Below are 19186 nucleotides of genomic sequence, written 5' to 3' on the forward strand. Positions count from 1 at the left end.
AGTTCTTGGGCAGGTACCCGGGCTTACAGGATGTCCTGAGGCAGGCCAGGAAAGTCTGTGTGCATTTCCGCCGGTCATATAATGCCAGTGCTCGGCTGACGGACCTCCAAAAGGAGTTTAACCTGCCCAAGAACCGCCTAATCTGTGACATGCCCACCAGGTGGAACTCAACGTTGGCCATGCTGCAGCGGCTGCACACGCAGCAGAGGGCCATCAATGAGTACCTGTGCGACTATGGCACCAGGACAGGGTCAGGGGAGCTTGGTTTTTTTTCCCCACGCCAGTGGGCCATGATCAGGGATGCATGCACTGTCCTGTCACCATTCGAGGAGGCCACAAGGATGGTGAGCAGTGACAGTGCATGCATCAGTGACACTGTCCCCCTTGTCCACCTGTTGGAGCACACGCTGCGTGGAATAATGGACAGGGCACTTGAGGCAGAACAGAGGCAGGAAGAGGAGGACTTCCTTAGCTCTCAAGGCCCCCTTTATCCAGACAGTGTTCCTGCGTGCCCGCCGATCACACAGGAAGAGGACGAGGAGGAAGAGGAGGAGGAGGAAGATTGTGTCAGTATGGAGGTGGAGCCTGGCACTCAGCATCAGCAGCAGTCTTTAAGGGATCAGTCCCAAGAAACACATGGACTTGTACGTGGCTGGGAGGAGGTGGCTGCGGACCATGTCGTTCTTAGTGACCCAGAGGACTCCGGACCAAATGCCTCAGCAAACCTACGCTGCATGGCCTCCCTGATCCTGCAAAGCCTGCGTAAGGATCCTCGTATTCGTGGTATCAAGGAGAAGGACCAATACTGGCTGGCAACCCTCCTTGATCCACGTTACAAGGGTAAGGTTGCGGACCTTATCTTGCCATCGCAGAGGGAGCAGAGGATGAAACATCTTCGGGAGGCCTTGCAGAAAGGTCTGTGCAACGCGTTCCCAGAGACTGGGAGGTTACAAACTCCTGTTTCTGGACAACGTGTTGCTGAGGCTTCGGTCAGTCAAAGAAGGAGCGGTGGAGAAGGTGGCCGTCTGACCGATGCGTTCAGACAATTTTTTGGTCCGCAGCCCCAAGGTATGATCGGTTCCAGCAACCATCGCCAGCGTCTGTTTTACATGGTGCAGGAATACCTAGGGGCAAGATCAGACTTGGACACCTTTCCCACCGAAAATCCTCTGGGTTACTGGGTCTTGAGGATGGATCACTGGCCAGAGCTTGCACAGTATGCAATTGAGCTACTGGCCTGTCCTGCATCCAGCGTTCTTTCGGAACGCACATTCAGTGCTGCTGGAGGCGTGGTAACCGATCACAGGGTGCGTCTGTCCACCGACTCGGTCGATCGGCTGACCTTCATAAAAATGAATGAGTCTTGGATCACCACCAGCTACCAAGCACCTGATGCTGATGTAACCGAATAATTTTTTTTGAAATCTCAGATCCCTTCAAAGACTGCCTATGCTGATGCTGAGTGACTATCCCTGAGTAATTATCCTCTTCCTCCTCAATCATCACGCTGATAGCTTGTAAGAACATTTTTGGTTCTGGGCGCCACCACCAGTGCCTAAGGCACAATTTTTCAGCCCCTGTTTAACAGGGGCGTGTAATTACAATTTTTGATGTAATACTTTGCAGCAGGGCTCGTTCCTGCATTCCAACTAGAGTGTCTGTGAGGGGTTGCAGTGTTGTGGCACCAGCACCAGTGCCTAGGGCCCAATTTTTCTGCCCCTGTCTAACAGGGGCGTGTAATTACAATTTTTGATGCAATACTTTGCAGCAGGGCTCGTTCCTGCGTTCCAACTAGAGTGTCTGTGAGGGGTTGCAGTGTTGTAGCACCAGCACCAGTGCCTAAGGCCCAATTTTTCTGCCCCTGTCTAACAGGGGCGTGTAATTACAATTTTTGATGCAATACTTTGCAGCAGGGCTCGTTCCTGCGTTCCAACTAGAGTGTCTGTGAGGGGTTGCAGTGTTGTGGCACCAGCACCAGTGCCTAAGGCCCAATTTTTCTGCCCCTGTCTAACAGGGGCGTGTAATTACAATTTTTGATGCAATACTTTGCAGCAGGGCTCGTTCCTGCGTTCCAACTAGAGTGTCTGTGAGGGGTTGCAGTGTTGTGGCACCAGCACCAGTGCCTAAGGCCCAATTTTTCTGCCCCTGTCTAACAGGGGCGTGTAATTACAATTTTTGATGCAATACTTTGCAGCAGGGCTCGTTCCTGCGTTCCAACTAGAGTGTCTGTGAGGGGTTGCAGTGTTGTGGCACCAGCACCAGTGCCTAAGGCCCAATTTTTCTGCCCCTGTCTAACAGGGGCGTGTAATTACAATTTTTGAAGCAATAATTTGCAGCAGGGCTCGTTCCTGCGTTCCAACTAGAGTGTCTGTGAGGGGTTGCAGTGTTGTGGCACCAGCACCAGTGCCTAAGGCCTAATTTTTCAGCTCCTGTTCAACAGGGGCATGTAATTACAATTCTTGATCTAATATTTCACAGCAGGGCCCTGTGAGGGCTTACAGTGTTGTGGCCACAGCAACACCTAAGGCCCAAATTTCTGCTGAGTATATAGGGCAGGACCCTACTTTCAAACATCTAACTTACAAACGACTCCTACTTGCAAACGGAAGGAGACAACAGGAAGTGAGATGAAATCTACCCCTAGGAAGGGAAATTCTCTCCTGTAAGAGTTAATATGGGAAAACAATTTCTCCTTTCCACTGATGCTTTCCAATCCTTGTTCCACAAAAAAACCCAAATTTTCAAAAAACATTTTTCATTGGGACAAAAAAGTGAGGTGAAATCTTCTGAAGAGGAGGAAAGACAGCAAAACAAATGTCACAGGGGTGATAACCCTTCCCTATGTTTTCCAAAAAGCTTAGAAAAGATTTTTTGGCTGGAGCTAAACACGTTAAAAATGTTCAAAATTACAAACAGATTCTACTTAACAACAAACCTACAGTCCCTGTCTTGTTTGCACCGCCTGTATACTGCTGTTCAGAGTATATAGGGCCTGGTGGCCCCACACCTTTCCTTATTTTAATTTGGGTGCGGGGTTCCCCTTAATATCCATACAAGACCCAAAGGGCCTGGTAATGGACTGGGGGGTACCCATGCCGTTTGCCTCACTGATTTTCATCCATATTGCCATGACCCGACATGACATTAAACCCGCAAGCAGTTTTAAATGAGATTTTTTCCTTTAAAAATGACATTTGGTGCAGGGACTGTTCTAAACATGGGAAACATGCGTCACTTTACAGGCATACTATAGACACCCCCCAGGTACGATATTTAAAGGAATATTTCACTTTTTTTTTTTTACTTTAAGCATCATTAAAATCACTGCTCCCGAAAAAACGGCCGTTTTTAAAAGTTTTTTTTGCATTGATACATGTCCCCTGGGGTAGGACCCGGGTCCCCAAACCCTTTTTAGGACAATACCATGCAAATTAGCCTTTAAAATGAGCACTTTTGATTTCGAACGTTCGAGTCCCATAGACGTCAATGGGGTTCTAACGTTCGTGCGAACTTTCGGTCCGTTCGCGGGTTCTGGTGCGAACCGAACCGGGGGGTGTTCGGCTCATCCCTAACCTTCAATTTCAACATTTTTACCTAAACACTTGTGATTTCATTTCACCTGTTTGGACTGTTTTTTTTTCCCCTCATGGGTTATTTATTCACCATGCTATTTCACTTATATGGACTTATATGAACTTAGTGATTTCAATTTATGAATTGTATTTGTATTCATTTATTGCTGCTTATATTATCATTTGTTTCTCTACTGTCTCTTGGCACCGTTTAAATCCCATCAAATATCTGCTGTTCTGTGAATACTATTCCAGGGATGTGGTGCCTAATTTAGCCTTGTCACCTAGCAAACATTATAATGAAATGCTACCAATATGTGTTTACTAGTCATAATTTGTAATAATAGCTGTACCTGAAGAAAGCCATTTTAGTTCATTACGTATTCTAGATCTGCTTTCTGCTTTGCAATGTCACGCAATAGTTATTCTTTACTAGTTCTTCTCACAATGCACATCTATGAGACGATCAACTCTTTGAATCCAATATACATCTTAACTAAAGTTAAAGCAAATTAGAGTAGGGCAACCTTTTTCTTCAGAAAATGCAAGACCAGTCAGTATAAATGGTGCTCAGTGTAATAGTTATGCCACTAGTTAGTATGATTCTATTATGTTTTCTGTTCCTACCACTTAAATCAGTTGTCATGATGATGGCATAAGCCACTATGGGTCCATTTGGAGTCTCAAAACTTCGGAAGGCGATGTTCATAGCATCCCTCGAGGTTGAGCGAACAATTTGCACATTGCCTGGTATTTCCACAGGTTCTGAAAAGTAATTCAGAAATAGGTATTACATCTCCATTTACAGGTAGGTTAAGTTGAAAATGGGCTAAACGGAAAAATAACATAATGATTCAGTTTGTAAGTAGCAGTAAGATTACAGTTTTTGTTTTTGAGTCTGGGGCCTGGGGCTCTCTGGTATGCTCTGACTTCAACCGCCTACAAATTTAAACTGTCATCGGTCCTAGAGGACTGGTTGTGTCCTCCATCATTTAGAGATGCCCACTTCAGGCCTGGATGAAAGGCCTTGTCATTCAATCTCTTATCCTTGAGCAAAGGCTTTCATGGATCCACCTCTTGGGGGTGCATCATTACAGCAGCCCAAGCTCATGGTACTGCAATATTGAATAGAGCTTACACATCATTATGCAAGTGCCAATCAGTGCTGCCATAAGAACCACTCATCACCATGGCCGGACAGAAGAAGAAAGGGCCCAAACCATCACTGGACTGGCCAGAAGACAAATAGAATTAGGGCACATTTGAGGTAATTTTATTTCTAAACATGGTGTGGGTGCCAGGGGAAGGGTTTAGAGGAGTAATAAAGGTCTGGGAGACAGGAGGCATTCTTTAGGATACAATTGATAAACAAAGAACATAAGTGCCAGTCAGTGCCAGTCAGGACCACCCTTCATCATGGCTGGAAGGAGAAGCAAGGACCCAAACCACCACCGGATGGTCCAGAAGACAGATGGAATTAGGGTACATTGCCAAGGTATTTTATTTTGAAACAAGATTCAGCTTCCGGGGAAAGGTTTAGGTAAAGGTTAGAAATAGACTTGGGGAGCTGGAGGCTGCAGATGTTCTTAAAGGTATAAGTGATAAACTAAATAATGTAGAGCACAAAAATAATAATTGAAAAATGTAAACTGTAAATACATTACAATGCATACCTGTTCTAAAAGTAGAAGTTGTTGAAGTAGAACCAGAAAAGCTGGTAACAGCTGCTGTTGACTGATCTTCATTGATAGTGCCTGTGGCTGGATCATAGCTTATATCGGTAAAGCCTACTAGGTAGACCCTAAAAGTCGAGAGATCGGCATTCAGAATTTATTTTATTATTTGGGAGGAAGGATTTAGCAGAAAATGTAACAATTTCACTGACATTTCATCCACACTCCTTATTTTTCACTATGCAAACTGCTTAGAGCAGGGGTCTCCAAACTTTCTAAACAAAGGGCCTGTTTACTGTCCTTCAAACTTTAGGTGGGGGCGGATTGTGGCCAGCAGGGGAAGAAAATGTCCTGGTGCTACTGGAAGTAAACAGTGTCCTCTCTTTAGTATTAGAGGGAGAAATAGTGCCCCATCATTGGTATCAGTGGGAGGATTAGTGCTCCATCATTGGTGTCAGTGGTGTCAGTGGGAGGTTTAATGATCCATCATTGGTGTCAGTGAATGGAATCGTGCCCCATCATTGATGTCAGTGAAAGGAATAGTGCCCTATCATTGGTGTCAGTGGAAGGAATAGTGCACCATCACTGGTGTCAGTAGAAGAAATAGTGCCCCATCATTTAGTGCCAGTGGGAGGAATACTGTCCCATCATTGGTGTCAGTGGGTGGAATAGTGCCCCATCATTAGTGTCAGTGGGGGGAATAGTGCCCCATCATTGGTGTCAGTGGGTGGAATAGTGCCCCATCATTGGTGTCAGTGGGGGGAATAGTGCCCTGTTGTCAGTGGCAGGAAATATGCCTCACTGTGGCTGACAGTGAGGGGAATAATGCCCCAAGGACCAGACAAAAGCAAGCAAAGGGCTTCATCCGGCCCCCGGTCCATAGTTTGGAGAATATGAAAAAAAAACATGGATTTGTTTTCTAAGAAAATCATGTGATCACCATCCCAGTGCTGACATTGAGATCAATGGCATTGTTGAAAAATAAAGCCAACCCTAGCCACAATAGTTGCCCGTGCCAACCCTTTAATAGAAAAGCCACTTGATCATCATGTTATCACTGACTTGAGTATGACATGCCTATGTTGTAAAATTTTGCTAAAATAACCCAATTGCTGCTGAACGCACATCTCATTGGATGGACATCAAAGCAACTCCATTACCTGTAGTGTAATGTGGGGTCCAATGGTCCATTGACATATCCCCTTGAAACAGTTCCATCCCCCACCTGGACACTTATCTTATTCAATTGGTCAGCGTTCTGGATTTTCTGCTGCTCAATGACAGAGGTCACATAAGTGCTGGTCAAACCATTCTTGAAATCATTATATGTTTTTGATAAAGACCCTTCAGCTGGTTTGCTGCCTGCAATTTAAAAAAAATAATAATGGGATAGCATGACAAATGACCAAAGAAGATACTTTCATTGCCAAAATATTTTCTATATTTGATAGATTCATCTTCGTTTTATTTTTATTTTTTCTTCAACATCATTATTTTAATTTTTATCTTGTCTTATTTTGAAGAGAATACTTAATGGTTTAAGCATCCCTTTAAATAAAGAATTTACCCTTGTTTAAATAATGTTATCAAGTCATGTTTCTAGGCATCATTTTTAAATATGAAGGAAGCCATGTTAGCTCATTACATATTCTGGATCTGCTTTCTGTTCTATATAGTCACACAATGGTTGTGCTGTATTGATCACAAAGCAAGTCTACACGTCAACTGACTCATTGAAACCAATGAACTCTTTGAGTGGTTCATATCACAGCTCCTCTACAGTTAAAGCAAAATAGACTACAACAACTTTTTCTTTACAAAAATGGAAGACTATTCAGTTTAAATGATGCTCAGTTTAGCAGTTATAACGAAGCAGAGAAGAAGGCGTTTCTAAGTGCAGTAATTATACACTTTAACCACTCCAGCCCCGGAAGGATTTACCCCCTTCCTGAGCAGAGCACTTTTTGCGATTCGGCACTGCGTCGCTTTAACTGACAATTGCACGGACGTTGCCCCCAAACAAAATTGACGTCCTTTTATCTCAACAAATAGAGCTTTCTTTTGGTGGTATGTGACCTCTGCGGTTTTTATTGTTTGCGCTATAAACAAAAAGAGAGCGACAATTTTGAAAAAAAAAGCTATATTTTTTACTTTTTGTAATAAATCTCCCCTAAAAATATATAAAAGAACAATTTTTTACCTCAGTTTAGGCCGATATGTATTCTTCTACATATTTTTGGTTAAAAAAAAAAAATCGCAATAAGCGTGTATTGATTGGTCTGCGCAAAAGTTATAGTGTCTACAAAAAAGGGGATCGTTTTATGGCATTTTTTTTAATTTTTTTTTTTTTTATTAGTCATGGCGGTGATCTGTGATTTTTATTGTGACTGTGACATTATGGCAGACACATTGGACACTTTTGACACTATTTTGGGACCATCAGTGCTATAAAAATGCACTGATTACTGTGTAAATGACACTGGCAGGGAAGGGGTTAATGACTAGGGGCGATCAAGGGGTGATCAAGGGGTTAAGTGTGTCCTAGGGAGTGATTTTACCTGTGGGGGGGATGGGCTACTACTCACATGACAGTGATCACTCCTACTGATGACAGGGAGTGGTGATCTCTGTCATGTCACTAGGCAAAATGGGGAAATTCCTTATTTACAAAGGCATCTCCCCGTTCTTCTGCTCCGTGACAGGATCGTTGGCACCCAGCGGACATCGAGTTCGCGGGACCCGCGGTCACTGTCACGGAGAACGTGGCGGGCGCGTGCGCCCACAATGCCGCATCTTACAGGGGACGTACCTGTATGCCCTTTTGCCCACCCGTGCCAATCTGCTGACGTATATGGGCGTGCGGCGGTCGGGAAGGGGTTAATGACAAGAAAGGGTTAAAAACACTTACAAGATGGAAGTGAAAAACAGGCACATCAATGAATCCACTTGGTTAGAAGAAGGAACAACTGGGCATGCTCCAAAATGTGTCCTGCCCACTCTGACTTCACTTCCAGTTTCCTGTATTCCATGCTGGCCCTGACAGCATGGCTCTCCATCTTGGATCAGAGACACAGTGTTTCCTACCTCTGGTCGGCTGGAACTTCCACTTGCAGCTGTCTTCACTTCCAGGAGGCATTCGTTATGGATTCATGGATATGCCTGTTTTTACTTCCACCTTGTAATTGTTTTTAACCCCTTCCTTGTCATTAAAGTCTTTTATTACTGCACTTAGAAGCGCCTTCTACTCTGCTTTGTTTTTCCCATAGAGTGTGTGTCCCTCTTCTGAAGTGCTCCTGTGGTGCATTAATCACATTTCTAGAGCCAGTCATGTACTATTTGTTAAAGTCTCCTTGTTAACCAGAGCGCCCTATTCCCCACATTCCTTGAGTTTAGCAGTTATGCCAATAGTTAGTATAATTCTATAAAGCTTACTGTTCCTACCACTTAAATCGGTTGTCATGATGATGGCATAAGCCACTACGGGTTCATTTGGAGTCTCAAAATTTTGGAAGGTGATGTCCATAGCATCCCTCGAGGAGGAGTGAACAATCTGCATGCTGCCTGGTATCTCTGCAGGATCTGAAAAAAAAATAGTATCAGTATCACATCTCCATTTACAGGTAAGTTAAAGTTTAAATGTGGGCTAAATAAAAAAAAAATACATGTATGATTCATTCTATTACTAGCAGTATTATTGCAATGTTTGTTTATCTCAACTGTATTATTTTGATCTTAGCTTCGGATTCTGTCAGTAGATACCTAATTTTCTACTTATTAGAATGGCAAAGCTAATTGTTCTACAGATAAATCTCTAATAGCAGCATCATCACCACGTGGACAGCATAGTTTTAGATGGACATATAGCTGTATGTACCTAAAGTAAGTAATTCATTAAAGCCCAACTCCAAAGAATACTTTCCAAGAAGATACAATAACCTAAGGTAAATTATATATGAAAATGTAAAAGTAGAAAAAAACATACTACTTTACATAGATGTGGTGATATGGGGCATTCAGGTATCTTTGTGCTCTCCACACTTTAGTTGTAAATAAAGGACAAAATGTGTCCTCCTTCACAAATGGTCTATGCCCACTTCAGAGTTATGCCACGTACAGACGATCCGACAACAAATGTTGGATGTGACCTTGTTGTCGGTAATTCCGACCGTGTGTAGGCTCAGACATTTGTTGCAGGAATTTCTGATAACAAAAATTTGAGAGCTGGTTCTCAAATTCTCCGACAACAAAATCCGTTGACGAAAATTCCGATCGTGTGTACACAATTTCGACTCACAAAATTCCACGCATGCTCGGAATCAAGCAGAAGAGCCACACTGGCTATTGAACTTCATTCTTCTCGGCTCGTCGTACGTGTTGTACGTCACCGCATTCTTGACGTTCGGAATTTCCGACAATATTTGTGTGACCGCGTGTATGCAAGACAAGTTTCAGTCAACATCCTTTGGAAATAAATCCACAGTTTTGTTATCGGAAAATCCTATCGTGCGTACATAGCATTAGCTGGCAGCTCGCATCATTAAACCCTTTCCTCTGAGCTAAGGCATCATCGATACACTCTTTGGGGATCATCAATACAGAGACCTGAGCTTATGGTACTGCGACACTAAACATCAGTGTTTCAATAAGGAATGTCCATCACCATGGATGGACAGCAGAAGAAAGGACCCCATGAATCCCCAGTGAACCATTACTTGACTGGCCAAAAGGTTGATGGAATTAGAGCATTTAGGATTGTTTTTTACATAAAGGTGTTAGAGAGGAGTAGGGGTTTAGGAAGGGAGTGGAGAAGAACTAGGGGGTGGAGGCTAAAGATGTTCTTCAAGATATAAATGATACACTAAAGAATGTATAGAACAAATAGAAAAAGTAAAACGTAAACTCTAAATACATTTCAATGTGTAAATACCTGTTCCAAATATAGTAGTTGTTGAAGCAGACCCAGAGAAGCTAGTAACAGTGGCTGTTGATTGTTCTTCATTAATAGTATCTGTGGCAGAATCATAGCTTATAGCAGTAAAGCCTACTAAGTAGACCCTGAAAGTCAAGAGATCAGCATCCATCACATTATTTGGGAGGAATGATTTTGAAGCAAATGTAACAATTTCAACTGCCATTTCATCAACATTAACTGATGTTTCACCATGCAGACTGCTTACACTTCAGGCATACCAACAACATAGATAACAACATAGATTTGTTTTCTAGGAAGGCCATGTGATCACTATACCAATTCTGACATCGAGATTAATGGTTTTGCTGGTAAACAAAGCTAACCCTAGTCATAACACCAAATGCCCAGCCTTTGATAAACAAAGCCACATGATCACCATGTTATCATTCATTTGAGGATCACATGTCTATGTTGCTTAATAAAATAATCCAATTGTTGCTGAAATGTCACCAATGTGAAAACTCACAATTTTGGTCATCACTAGTAAATATTAAATACAGCCGTGGCCAAAACCTTTGAGAAAGACATAAATATTAGTTTTCATAAAGTCTGCTGCTTCAGTGTTTTTAGATCTTTTTGTGAGATGTTACTATGGTGTACTGAAGGATAATTACAAGCATTTCATAAGTGTCAAAAGCTTTTATCGACATGAAGTTTATGCAACGAGTCAATATTTGCAGTGTTGACCCTTCTTTTTCAAGACCTCTGCAATTCTCCCTGGCATGCTGTCAATCAACTTATAGGCCACATCCTGACTGATGGCAACTCATTCTTGCATAATCAATACTTGGAGTTTGTTAGAATTTGTGATGGTTCTTTTGTTCACCTGCCTCTTGAGGATTGACCACAAGTTCTCAATGGGATTAAGGTCCGGGAATTTCCTGGCCATGGACCCAATGACCCAATCAATGTTTTGTTCCCCAAGCCACTTAGTTATCACTTTTGCCTTATGGCAAGGTCCATCATGCTGGAAAAGGCATTGTTCCTCACCAAACTGTTCTTGGATGGTTGAGTAAAGTTGCTCTCGGAGGATGTTTTTGTACCATTCTTTATTCACGGCTGTGTTCTTAGGCAAAATGGTGAGTGAGCCCACTCCCTTGGCTGAGAAGAAATCCCACACATGAATGGTCTCAGGAGGCTTTACTGTTGGCATGACACAGGACTGACGGTAGCGCTCAACTTTTCTTCTACAGCCAAGGTTTTTTCAGGATGCCCCAAACAACCGGAAAGGGGATTCATCAGAGAAAATGACTTTACCCCAGTCCTCAGCAGTCCAATCCCTTTACCATTTGCAGAATATCAGTCTGTCCCTGATGTTTTTCCTGGAGAGAAGTGACTTCTTTGCTGCCCTTCTTAACACCAGGCCATCCTCCAAAATTCTTCTTCTCACTGTGCGTGCCGATGCACTCACACCTGCCTGCTGCCATTCCTGAGCAAGCTCTGCACTGGTGGTGCCCCGATCCCACATCTCAATCAACTGTAGGAGACGGTCCTGGTGCTTGCTGGACTTTTTTGGGTGTCCTGAAGTCTTCTTCACAAATGCAGTGGACATTTTTTTATGGGATTAAGTTAATTTTCATGGCAAAGAGGAAGTTTGTAATTAATTGCAATTCATCTGATCACTCTTCATAACATTCTGGAGTATGTGGAAATTGCCATCATAAAAACTGAGGCAGCAGACTTTGTGAAAATGTATATTTGTGTCATTCTCAAAACTTTTGGCCACAGTTATAGAGATCTTAAAATTATATTATGATCTTTTTAAATCCTTCCAGCACCAGTCAGTCTAAAGTAGGTTCAGTCTAATGTCTGATCAATGTGATTATGGATTTGTATATCATTGCATGGAGATCAAAGGAACTTTATTACCTGTAGTGCAATGTGGGGTCCAATGGTCCATTGATGTATCCCCTTGAAACAGTGCCATCTCCCACATGGACACTTATCTTAATCGATTGGTCATCTTTCTGAATGTTCTGTGGCTCAATGACAGAGGTCACATAAGTCCTGGTCAATCCATTCTTAAAATCACTATATGTCTTTGATAAAGACCCTTTAGCTGGTTTGTTGCCTGTAAAAGGTTACAAAAAGAATGAACAATTTGCATTACAAATGACCAATGAAAATACTTAAAACACTAAAATGATATTTTCTAAAGTTGAAAAATTTGGTCTATTGAATGATTTCTTTAGGTGATTGTAAAGCTTGTTTTTTTAATTATTATTAAAATAACAAAAATGCTATAATTACCTGCTCTGTGCAATGATTTTGCACAGAGCAGTCCCAATCCTCCTCTTCTTGGGTCCCCTGCTGACACTCCTGTTTCCTTCACCCTGCAGAGTGCCCACCATAGGATAAACAGAGCGGGGTTCGTTGTCCCCACTCCCTCGTCCCTCTAATTGACAGCAGCAAGAGCTCCTGCTGCTGTATCTAAGCCAATGAGGAGCAAGAGAGCTGAGGGAGACTTAGGTCTCATGCACATCACTGGTTTGAGATCGGGCTCAGGTATGTAATTAGGGGGGACTGTGGGGGAAGCTGCATGGAGAAAGTAAAAAAAAAACCTTCTGCATTTACAACCACTTTAATGGTTTAGAAAACCCTTTAAATAAGGATTTCTGTTTGTTAAAATAATTTTATCAAGAAGTGCTTCTAGGCATAATTTATAATAAGTACATGAAGGCAACCATGTTTGCTGATTACATACCCTGGATTTGCTAAATAACACTTAAAGCATAATAGACTCAGGCCACATTATCCTTCAAAAATGTCAAGAATAGTCAGTTTAAATGTTAACTAGACAAAAGATCAGTGCACAAAGCAAGGTCCATAAAGACACAGATAAGCAAGTTAGGGGTGGAGGAATTGAGTTCTGACCTCAACCAGATAGAACACCTTTGGGATGAATTAGAGCAGAGACTGCAAGCCAGGCCTTCATGTCCAACATCAGTGCCTGACCTCACAAATGCTCTTCTGGAAGAATGGTCAAACATTCCCATAGACACACTCCTAAACCTTGTGGAGGGCCTTCCCAGAAGAGTTGAAGATGTTATAGCTGCATAGGGTAGGCCAACTCAACAGTGAACCCTACGGACTAAGACTGGGATGCCATTAAAGTTCATGTGCGTGTAAAGGCAGATGTCCCAATACTTTTGGCAGTATAGTGTATTTTAAACAGGTTATTTTTAGTAAGGCTGAGGTGTGCTCTTTAGCAAATACAATTATCAAACATCCAAAGGACACAACGTCCTGAGCTTGTTGTTTTTTTAAGAGAATGCCTTTTTATAGCCAGTTAGAACTTTGATAAAGATAGAAGTAAAAAATTTAAAAGCATATATTGCATTTGCTCAGTTTCACAGTTATGCTTCTAATTAGTATAACTCTATTAAGTTAACTGTTCTTACCACCTAAATCGGTTGTCATGATGATGGCATAAGCCACTATGGATCCATTTGGAGTCTCAAAACCTTGAAAGGAGATGTCCATAGCATCCCTCGAGGATGAGCGAACAATCTGCACGCTGCCTGGTATCTCTGGATGATCTGAAAAATAATTCGGTATTACTATCTCCATGTATAAGTAAGTTAAAGTATATGTGGACTACATAAAAAAATGATGCAGATTCAGTAACAGTTATGCCCCGTACACACGGTCGGACATTGATCAGACATTCTGACAACAAAATCCTAGGATTTTTTCCGACGGATGTTGGCTCAAACTTGTCTTGCATACACACGGTCACACAAAGTTGTATTAAAATCCGATCATTCTGAACACAGTGACGTAAAACACGTACCTTGGGACTATAAACGGGGCAGTAGCCAATAGCTTTCATCTCTTTATTTATTCTGAGCATGCACTTTGTGCGTTGGATTTGTGTACACACGATCGGAAATTCCGACAACGGATTTTGTTGTCGGAAAATTTTATAGCAAGCTCAAACTTTGTGTGTCGGAAAATCCGATGGAAAATATGTGATGGAGCCTACACACGGTCGGAAATTCCGACAACGGATTTTGTTGTCGGAAAATTTTATAGCAAGCTCAAACTTTGTGTGTCGGAAAATCCGATGGAAAATATGTGATGGAGCCTACACACGGTCGGAATTTCCGACAACAAGGTCCTATCACACATTTTCCATTGGAAAATCCGACCGTGTGTACGGGGCATAACAGTTTTTGTTTTTAAAGTCTAGAGAATGGGACTCTCTGGTATCCTTAGGCTCAGACTGTCTCCAAATTTAATATGTAATTAGTCCTAGAGCACAGGCTATGTCCTCCTTCATCATTTTTTGGAGGCCCACTTTAGGCCTGGATGAAAGGCCATGTCATTCAACTCCATACCTCATGTGGTCATGGATCCACCCCCCATGGAGTTCATCATTACAACAGATCAAGCTCATGGTAGTGCAACACTGAACAGAGCACAGACATCAATAAGCATGTGTCAATCAGTGCTGCAGTAAAGACCGCCTATCGCCATGGCTGGAAATGAGGAGAAAGGACCCAAACCATCTCTGGCTTGGCCAGAAGATGGATGGAATTAGGTTACATTCCTAGGGTATTTTATATTAAAACAATATGAGGGTGCAGGGGGTAGTGTAAGGAGGGATTAGGGAAGGATTGGGGGGCTGGAGGATGAAGATGTTCTTTAGGAAAAAAAACTAGAGTATATAGCACAAATAGAAAATGTGAAACTTTTTAACTATAAATACATTAAAATACATATATACCTGTTCTAAAAGCAGAACTTGTTGAAGCAGAACCAGAGAAGCTGGCAACAGTTGCTGCTGACTGATCTTCATTAATGGTGTTTGTCTCTGGATCAAAGTTTATAGCGCTAAAACCAACTATGTAGACCCTGAAAGTCAAGAGATCAACTTTACCTATAAATATTATTATCCAGTTATATTACAGTATGTATATTTAGGAAATAATCCAGGCCTGTTTTAAAACAATCTACTGAGCTGACCAGAACCACCTCTGAAGGGAGTCTATTCCACATTTTCACAGCTCTTACTGTGAAGAAGCTTTGCTGTATTTGAAGTTTAAATCTCTTTTCCTCCAGGCATAGAGTGCCCCCTTGCCTCTGTAATGACCCTAAAGTAAATAACACTTCACCAAGTTCACTATTTGGACCACTTACTGTATGTATTTGTACATGCTGATCATATCCCCCTTAATCTCCTCTTCTCAAAAGAGAATAAATTCAGTTCCTCTAATCCTTTCTCATAGCTGAGCTCCTCCATGCCTCTTATCAGTTTGGTTGCCCTTCTCTGCACTTTCTCCAGTTCCCCGATATCATTTTTGTAAACTGGAGCCCAAAACTGAACTACATATTCTAGATGAGGTGCTACTAATGATTGTACAGCGGCAAAATGATATCCCTCTTTCTGCGGTCCATACCTCTCTTAATACAAGAAAGGACTTTGCTCGCTTTGGAAACTGCAGCTTGGCATTGCATGCGATTATTAAGCCTATGATCTACCAGAACACCCAGATCCTTCTCCACCATTGATTCCCAAGTGTTGCAGTCTCATTGAAATTTCATTGACATTAACCTCATGTATCATCATGCAGACTGCTTAGAGGAATATCAAAAAACATGGATTTGTTTTCTGGGAAAGGCATGTGATCACCATCCCAATGCTGACATTGAGATTAATGGATTTGTTGATAAACAAAGCCAACCCTAGCCATCATGCCCACCCTACTGCCACCCCTTTAATAAACAAATCCACACGTTCACCATGTTATAATTGGCTTTACGATCACATGCTTTTGTTTTTAAATTTTGCTAAAATGACCCAATTGTTGCTGGAATTTCACCAAAGCCAAAACTAACAATTTTGCTCATCAATAGTAACTATTATATAGAGATCTTACTTAAAATCTATATTTGGAACTGTTTAAATCCTTCTAGTGCTAGTCAGTTTAACAGAGATTAAGTCTGCTGTCTAATCAATGGGATTCATGATTTTTAAACACAAGGTGTGTCTGATTGGATGGATGTGGAAACAACTCCATTACCTGTAGTGTAATGTGGGGTCCAATGGTCCATTGACGTATCCCCTTGAAACAGTGCCATCTCCCACGTGGACACTTATCTTATTCAATTGGTCAGCGTTCTGTATTTTCTGCTGCTCAATGACAGAGGTCACATAAGTCCTGGTCAACCCATTCTTGAAATCATCATATGTCTTCGATAAAGACCCTTTAGTTGGTTTGTCAACTGCAAGATGAAAAAAATAAATAAAAATGACCAAAGGAATCGCATGACCAATAACAAAATACTTTCAACACCAAAGTTACCGTATATTTTCTACAGTTGATAGCTTTGGCCTAACTTTTTTTTTTTCCCTTGAAAATAATCATTATTTTCTGTTTTTTTTAATGGGAATGCTTAATGATTTGTGTCCCTGTAAAAAAGATTTTTTTTTGGTTTAAATAATGTTAGGGTGTGTTTCTAGGTATAATTTTTAATTATAGGTGGCCATGAAGAAAGCAATGCTAGCTCATTACATATTCTGGATCTGCTTTCCGCTCTGAAATGTCACATAATGTAATAGAAAAAAATTCTGTATGGATAATATCACATCTCAACTATAGTTAAAGTAAATTAGATTCAGTAAACCTTATCCTTCAGAGAATGCAAGACCAGTCAGTGTAATGATTCTAAGTTCAACAGTTCTACAACTCTTTTCTGTAGTTCTTTTATGATTGCTGTTCCTACCATGTAAATCGGTTGTCACGAGGATGGCATAAGCCTCTGTGGGTCCAGATGAAGTCTCAAAACTTTGGAAGGTGATGTTCATAGCATCCCTCGAGGGTGAGCGAACAATCTGCACACTGCCTGGTATCTCTGCATGATCTTAAAAATAATTCAATATATAGATATAGGTGATCAACTCTAAAAGGTATGGTACAAATAGTAAATGTGAGAAATGTTAACAAAATACAGTAAATACAATACATATATACTGCACACTGCCTGGCACCTCTGAAGGACCTTTCTTTTTCCGAGTCCCACTTGCTATATTGTATTATTGTTGCTGTTATTATTAGCTATTGTTCTAGCCAGTAGATCCCTTATTTTTCCACTTACTTTAACAGGGTGACAAGGCAAATTGTGCTACAGTGAAATCTCGTAGCAGCATTTAAGCAGTTACAGCAGCCTAAAATTAATTGTAGCTGATCATTTAGTAGCAAAACCTTTCTAATTGAGAGAGATCTGGTGATAGGCACGTAGGTATCCTCAGGTTCTTACTGCCTCTAAATTTAAGGTGTGATTAGTCCCGAAGGACCAGCTGTGACTTCCTTCACCATTTATTGATGCTTTATATAAATATATGTTCTTTAAATAAATATATAAACTCCTTATATATAACTAATGGGTTTTATCAAATATATACAATTCTTTAATTCCTAATACTATAAAATGCTCAAAAAAGGAAATACTTAAAGTGGTGTGCCACCCTAAAAAAAAAAAAAAAAAATGCATGACTGTGCCTAAAAAAAAAAATTTAAAAAAAAATTGGAAATTTTTTTTAAACTTACCTCTAAATGCCTGTTGCTAGGGGGTCCCTCGTAGTCTGCCTCTTTCAGTGCCTGGGCTGGTGACATCACTTCCCCCTCGGCACAGGAAGGACTCGGCTCTGTTCCCTCCCACTTGTCAATCATCTGGGACCCATTACAGGTCCCAGGTGACTGAGCGGCCAATCACGGCGAACGGAGGGGGAGACGAGCGGGTCTTCGATCCCCCGCATCGCTGGACCCTGGGACAGGTAAGTGTCCAATTAAAAGTCAGCAGCTGCAGTATTTGTAGCTGCTAACTTTTAATTTTTTTTTATTTTTTAAATGGGCCCTCCTCTTTAAAAAGGTACTCAAACATTTTTTTTTTTATCATTTTCTTAACTATTTTTCATCATACGAATTTAGAATAAAAAATAAATTAGATCCTCAATTTCTTATATACATGATTTTTACAATTTTTTACAATCATTTTCAATACTGGATATTAAAGAGGAGTTCCCATTTTTTTTAAAAAACTAAAAGTCAGCAACTACAAATACTGCAGCTGCTGACTTTTAATAATCGGACACTTACCTATCCCAGGGTCCAGCGATGTGGGGGATAGAAGCCCCGCTCGTCTCACCCTCCGTTCGGCGGCGCCGGCATTGCAACTGTGGGCGCCCGGCTTCACAGCCGGGCACCCACTGCGCATGCGCGAGCGGCGCCGCACGCCGTGATTGGTCGCTCAGTCATCTGGGACCTGTAATGTGTCCCAGATGATTGACAAGAGGGAGAGGGCAGATCTGAGCCCTTCCTGCGCCGAGGGGAAGTGATGTCACCAGCCCAGGCACTGAAGGAGCCAGACTACGAGGGACCCCCTAGCAACAGCCATTTAGAGGTGAGTTAAAAAAAACATTTCCAATTTTTTTTTTTTTTTTAAGCACATAGGCCTTTTTTTAGGTCTTCTTTGTTATTCTTGGAGAAAGGGACTAAAGCTCAGGCTTTCATTCAAGCCTGGTGGATTAGTAGCCTTCAACTAACAAATCCATCTTGACTCTATCTGTAAAACTACAGTGGAACCTCGGATTGCGAGTAACGCGGTTAACGAGCGTTTCGCAATACCAGCACTGTATTTTTAAAAATTGTAACTCGGTTTGCGAGTGTTGTCTCGCAAAACAAGTGTGATTCAGGCCAAAGCGGTGTGCAGTACCGCTTTTGGCCTGAGGTGGGGGGCGCCGAAGCCGAGCAGAGCTGAACGTCACGTTCGGAAATGCACAGAAAGGCGTAGGAAGTCTTTCCGAGGTTTATAATCAATGGTATAAATATAAAACTTGAATGCGTGACTATTGTTAAAATCAGATAAGCGTATGATGGTATTAGTTATAGGGTGGGATGGCTAGAATGATGGTAAATGCAATATAAATACCCCCTAAGATCTGAGCGGGGGTCTATATCCAGCAT

The 19186-nt window shown here is 41.7% G+C and overlaps 1 protein-coding gene across 1 annotated transcript in view; it reads right to left on the reverse strand.

The window, feature by feature from the left end:
• The window catches only part of LOC141111675 (uncharacterized), a 133424-nt gene that overhangs the window by 19574 nt on the left and 94664 nt on the right, over positions 1–19186 (reverse strand). Inside the window, exons 50-59 of the mRNA XM_073603824.1 lie at positions 16947–17084; positions 16244–16445; positions 14947–15074; positions 13619–13756; positions 12087–12288; positions 10173–10423; positions 8678–8824; positions 6406–6607; positions 5246–5373; positions 4200–4337 (exon numbers count right to left, since the gene is read on the reverse strand). Coding sequence (XP_073459925.1) covers positions 4200–4337; positions 5246–5373; positions 6406–6607; positions 8678–8824; positions 10173–10423; positions 12087–12288; positions 13619–13756; positions 14947–15074; positions 16244–16445; positions 16947–17084 — 1674 coding nt within the window. The remainder of the gene's footprint in view (positions 1–4199; positions 4338–5245; positions 5374–6405; positions 6608–8677; positions 8825–10172; positions 10424–12086; positions 12289–13618; positions 13757–14946; positions 15075–16243; positions 16446–16946; positions 17085–19186) is intronic.

The sequence above is a fragment of the Aquarana catesbeiana genome, linkage group LG11 (assembly GCF_042186555.1).
Source record: "Aquarana catesbeiana isolate 2022-GZ linkage group LG11, ASM4218655v1, whole genome shotgun sequence".
NCBI classification, from domain to species: domain Eukaryota; kingdom Metazoa; phylum Chordata; class Amphibia; order Anura; family Ranidae; genus Aquarana; species Aquarana catesbeiana.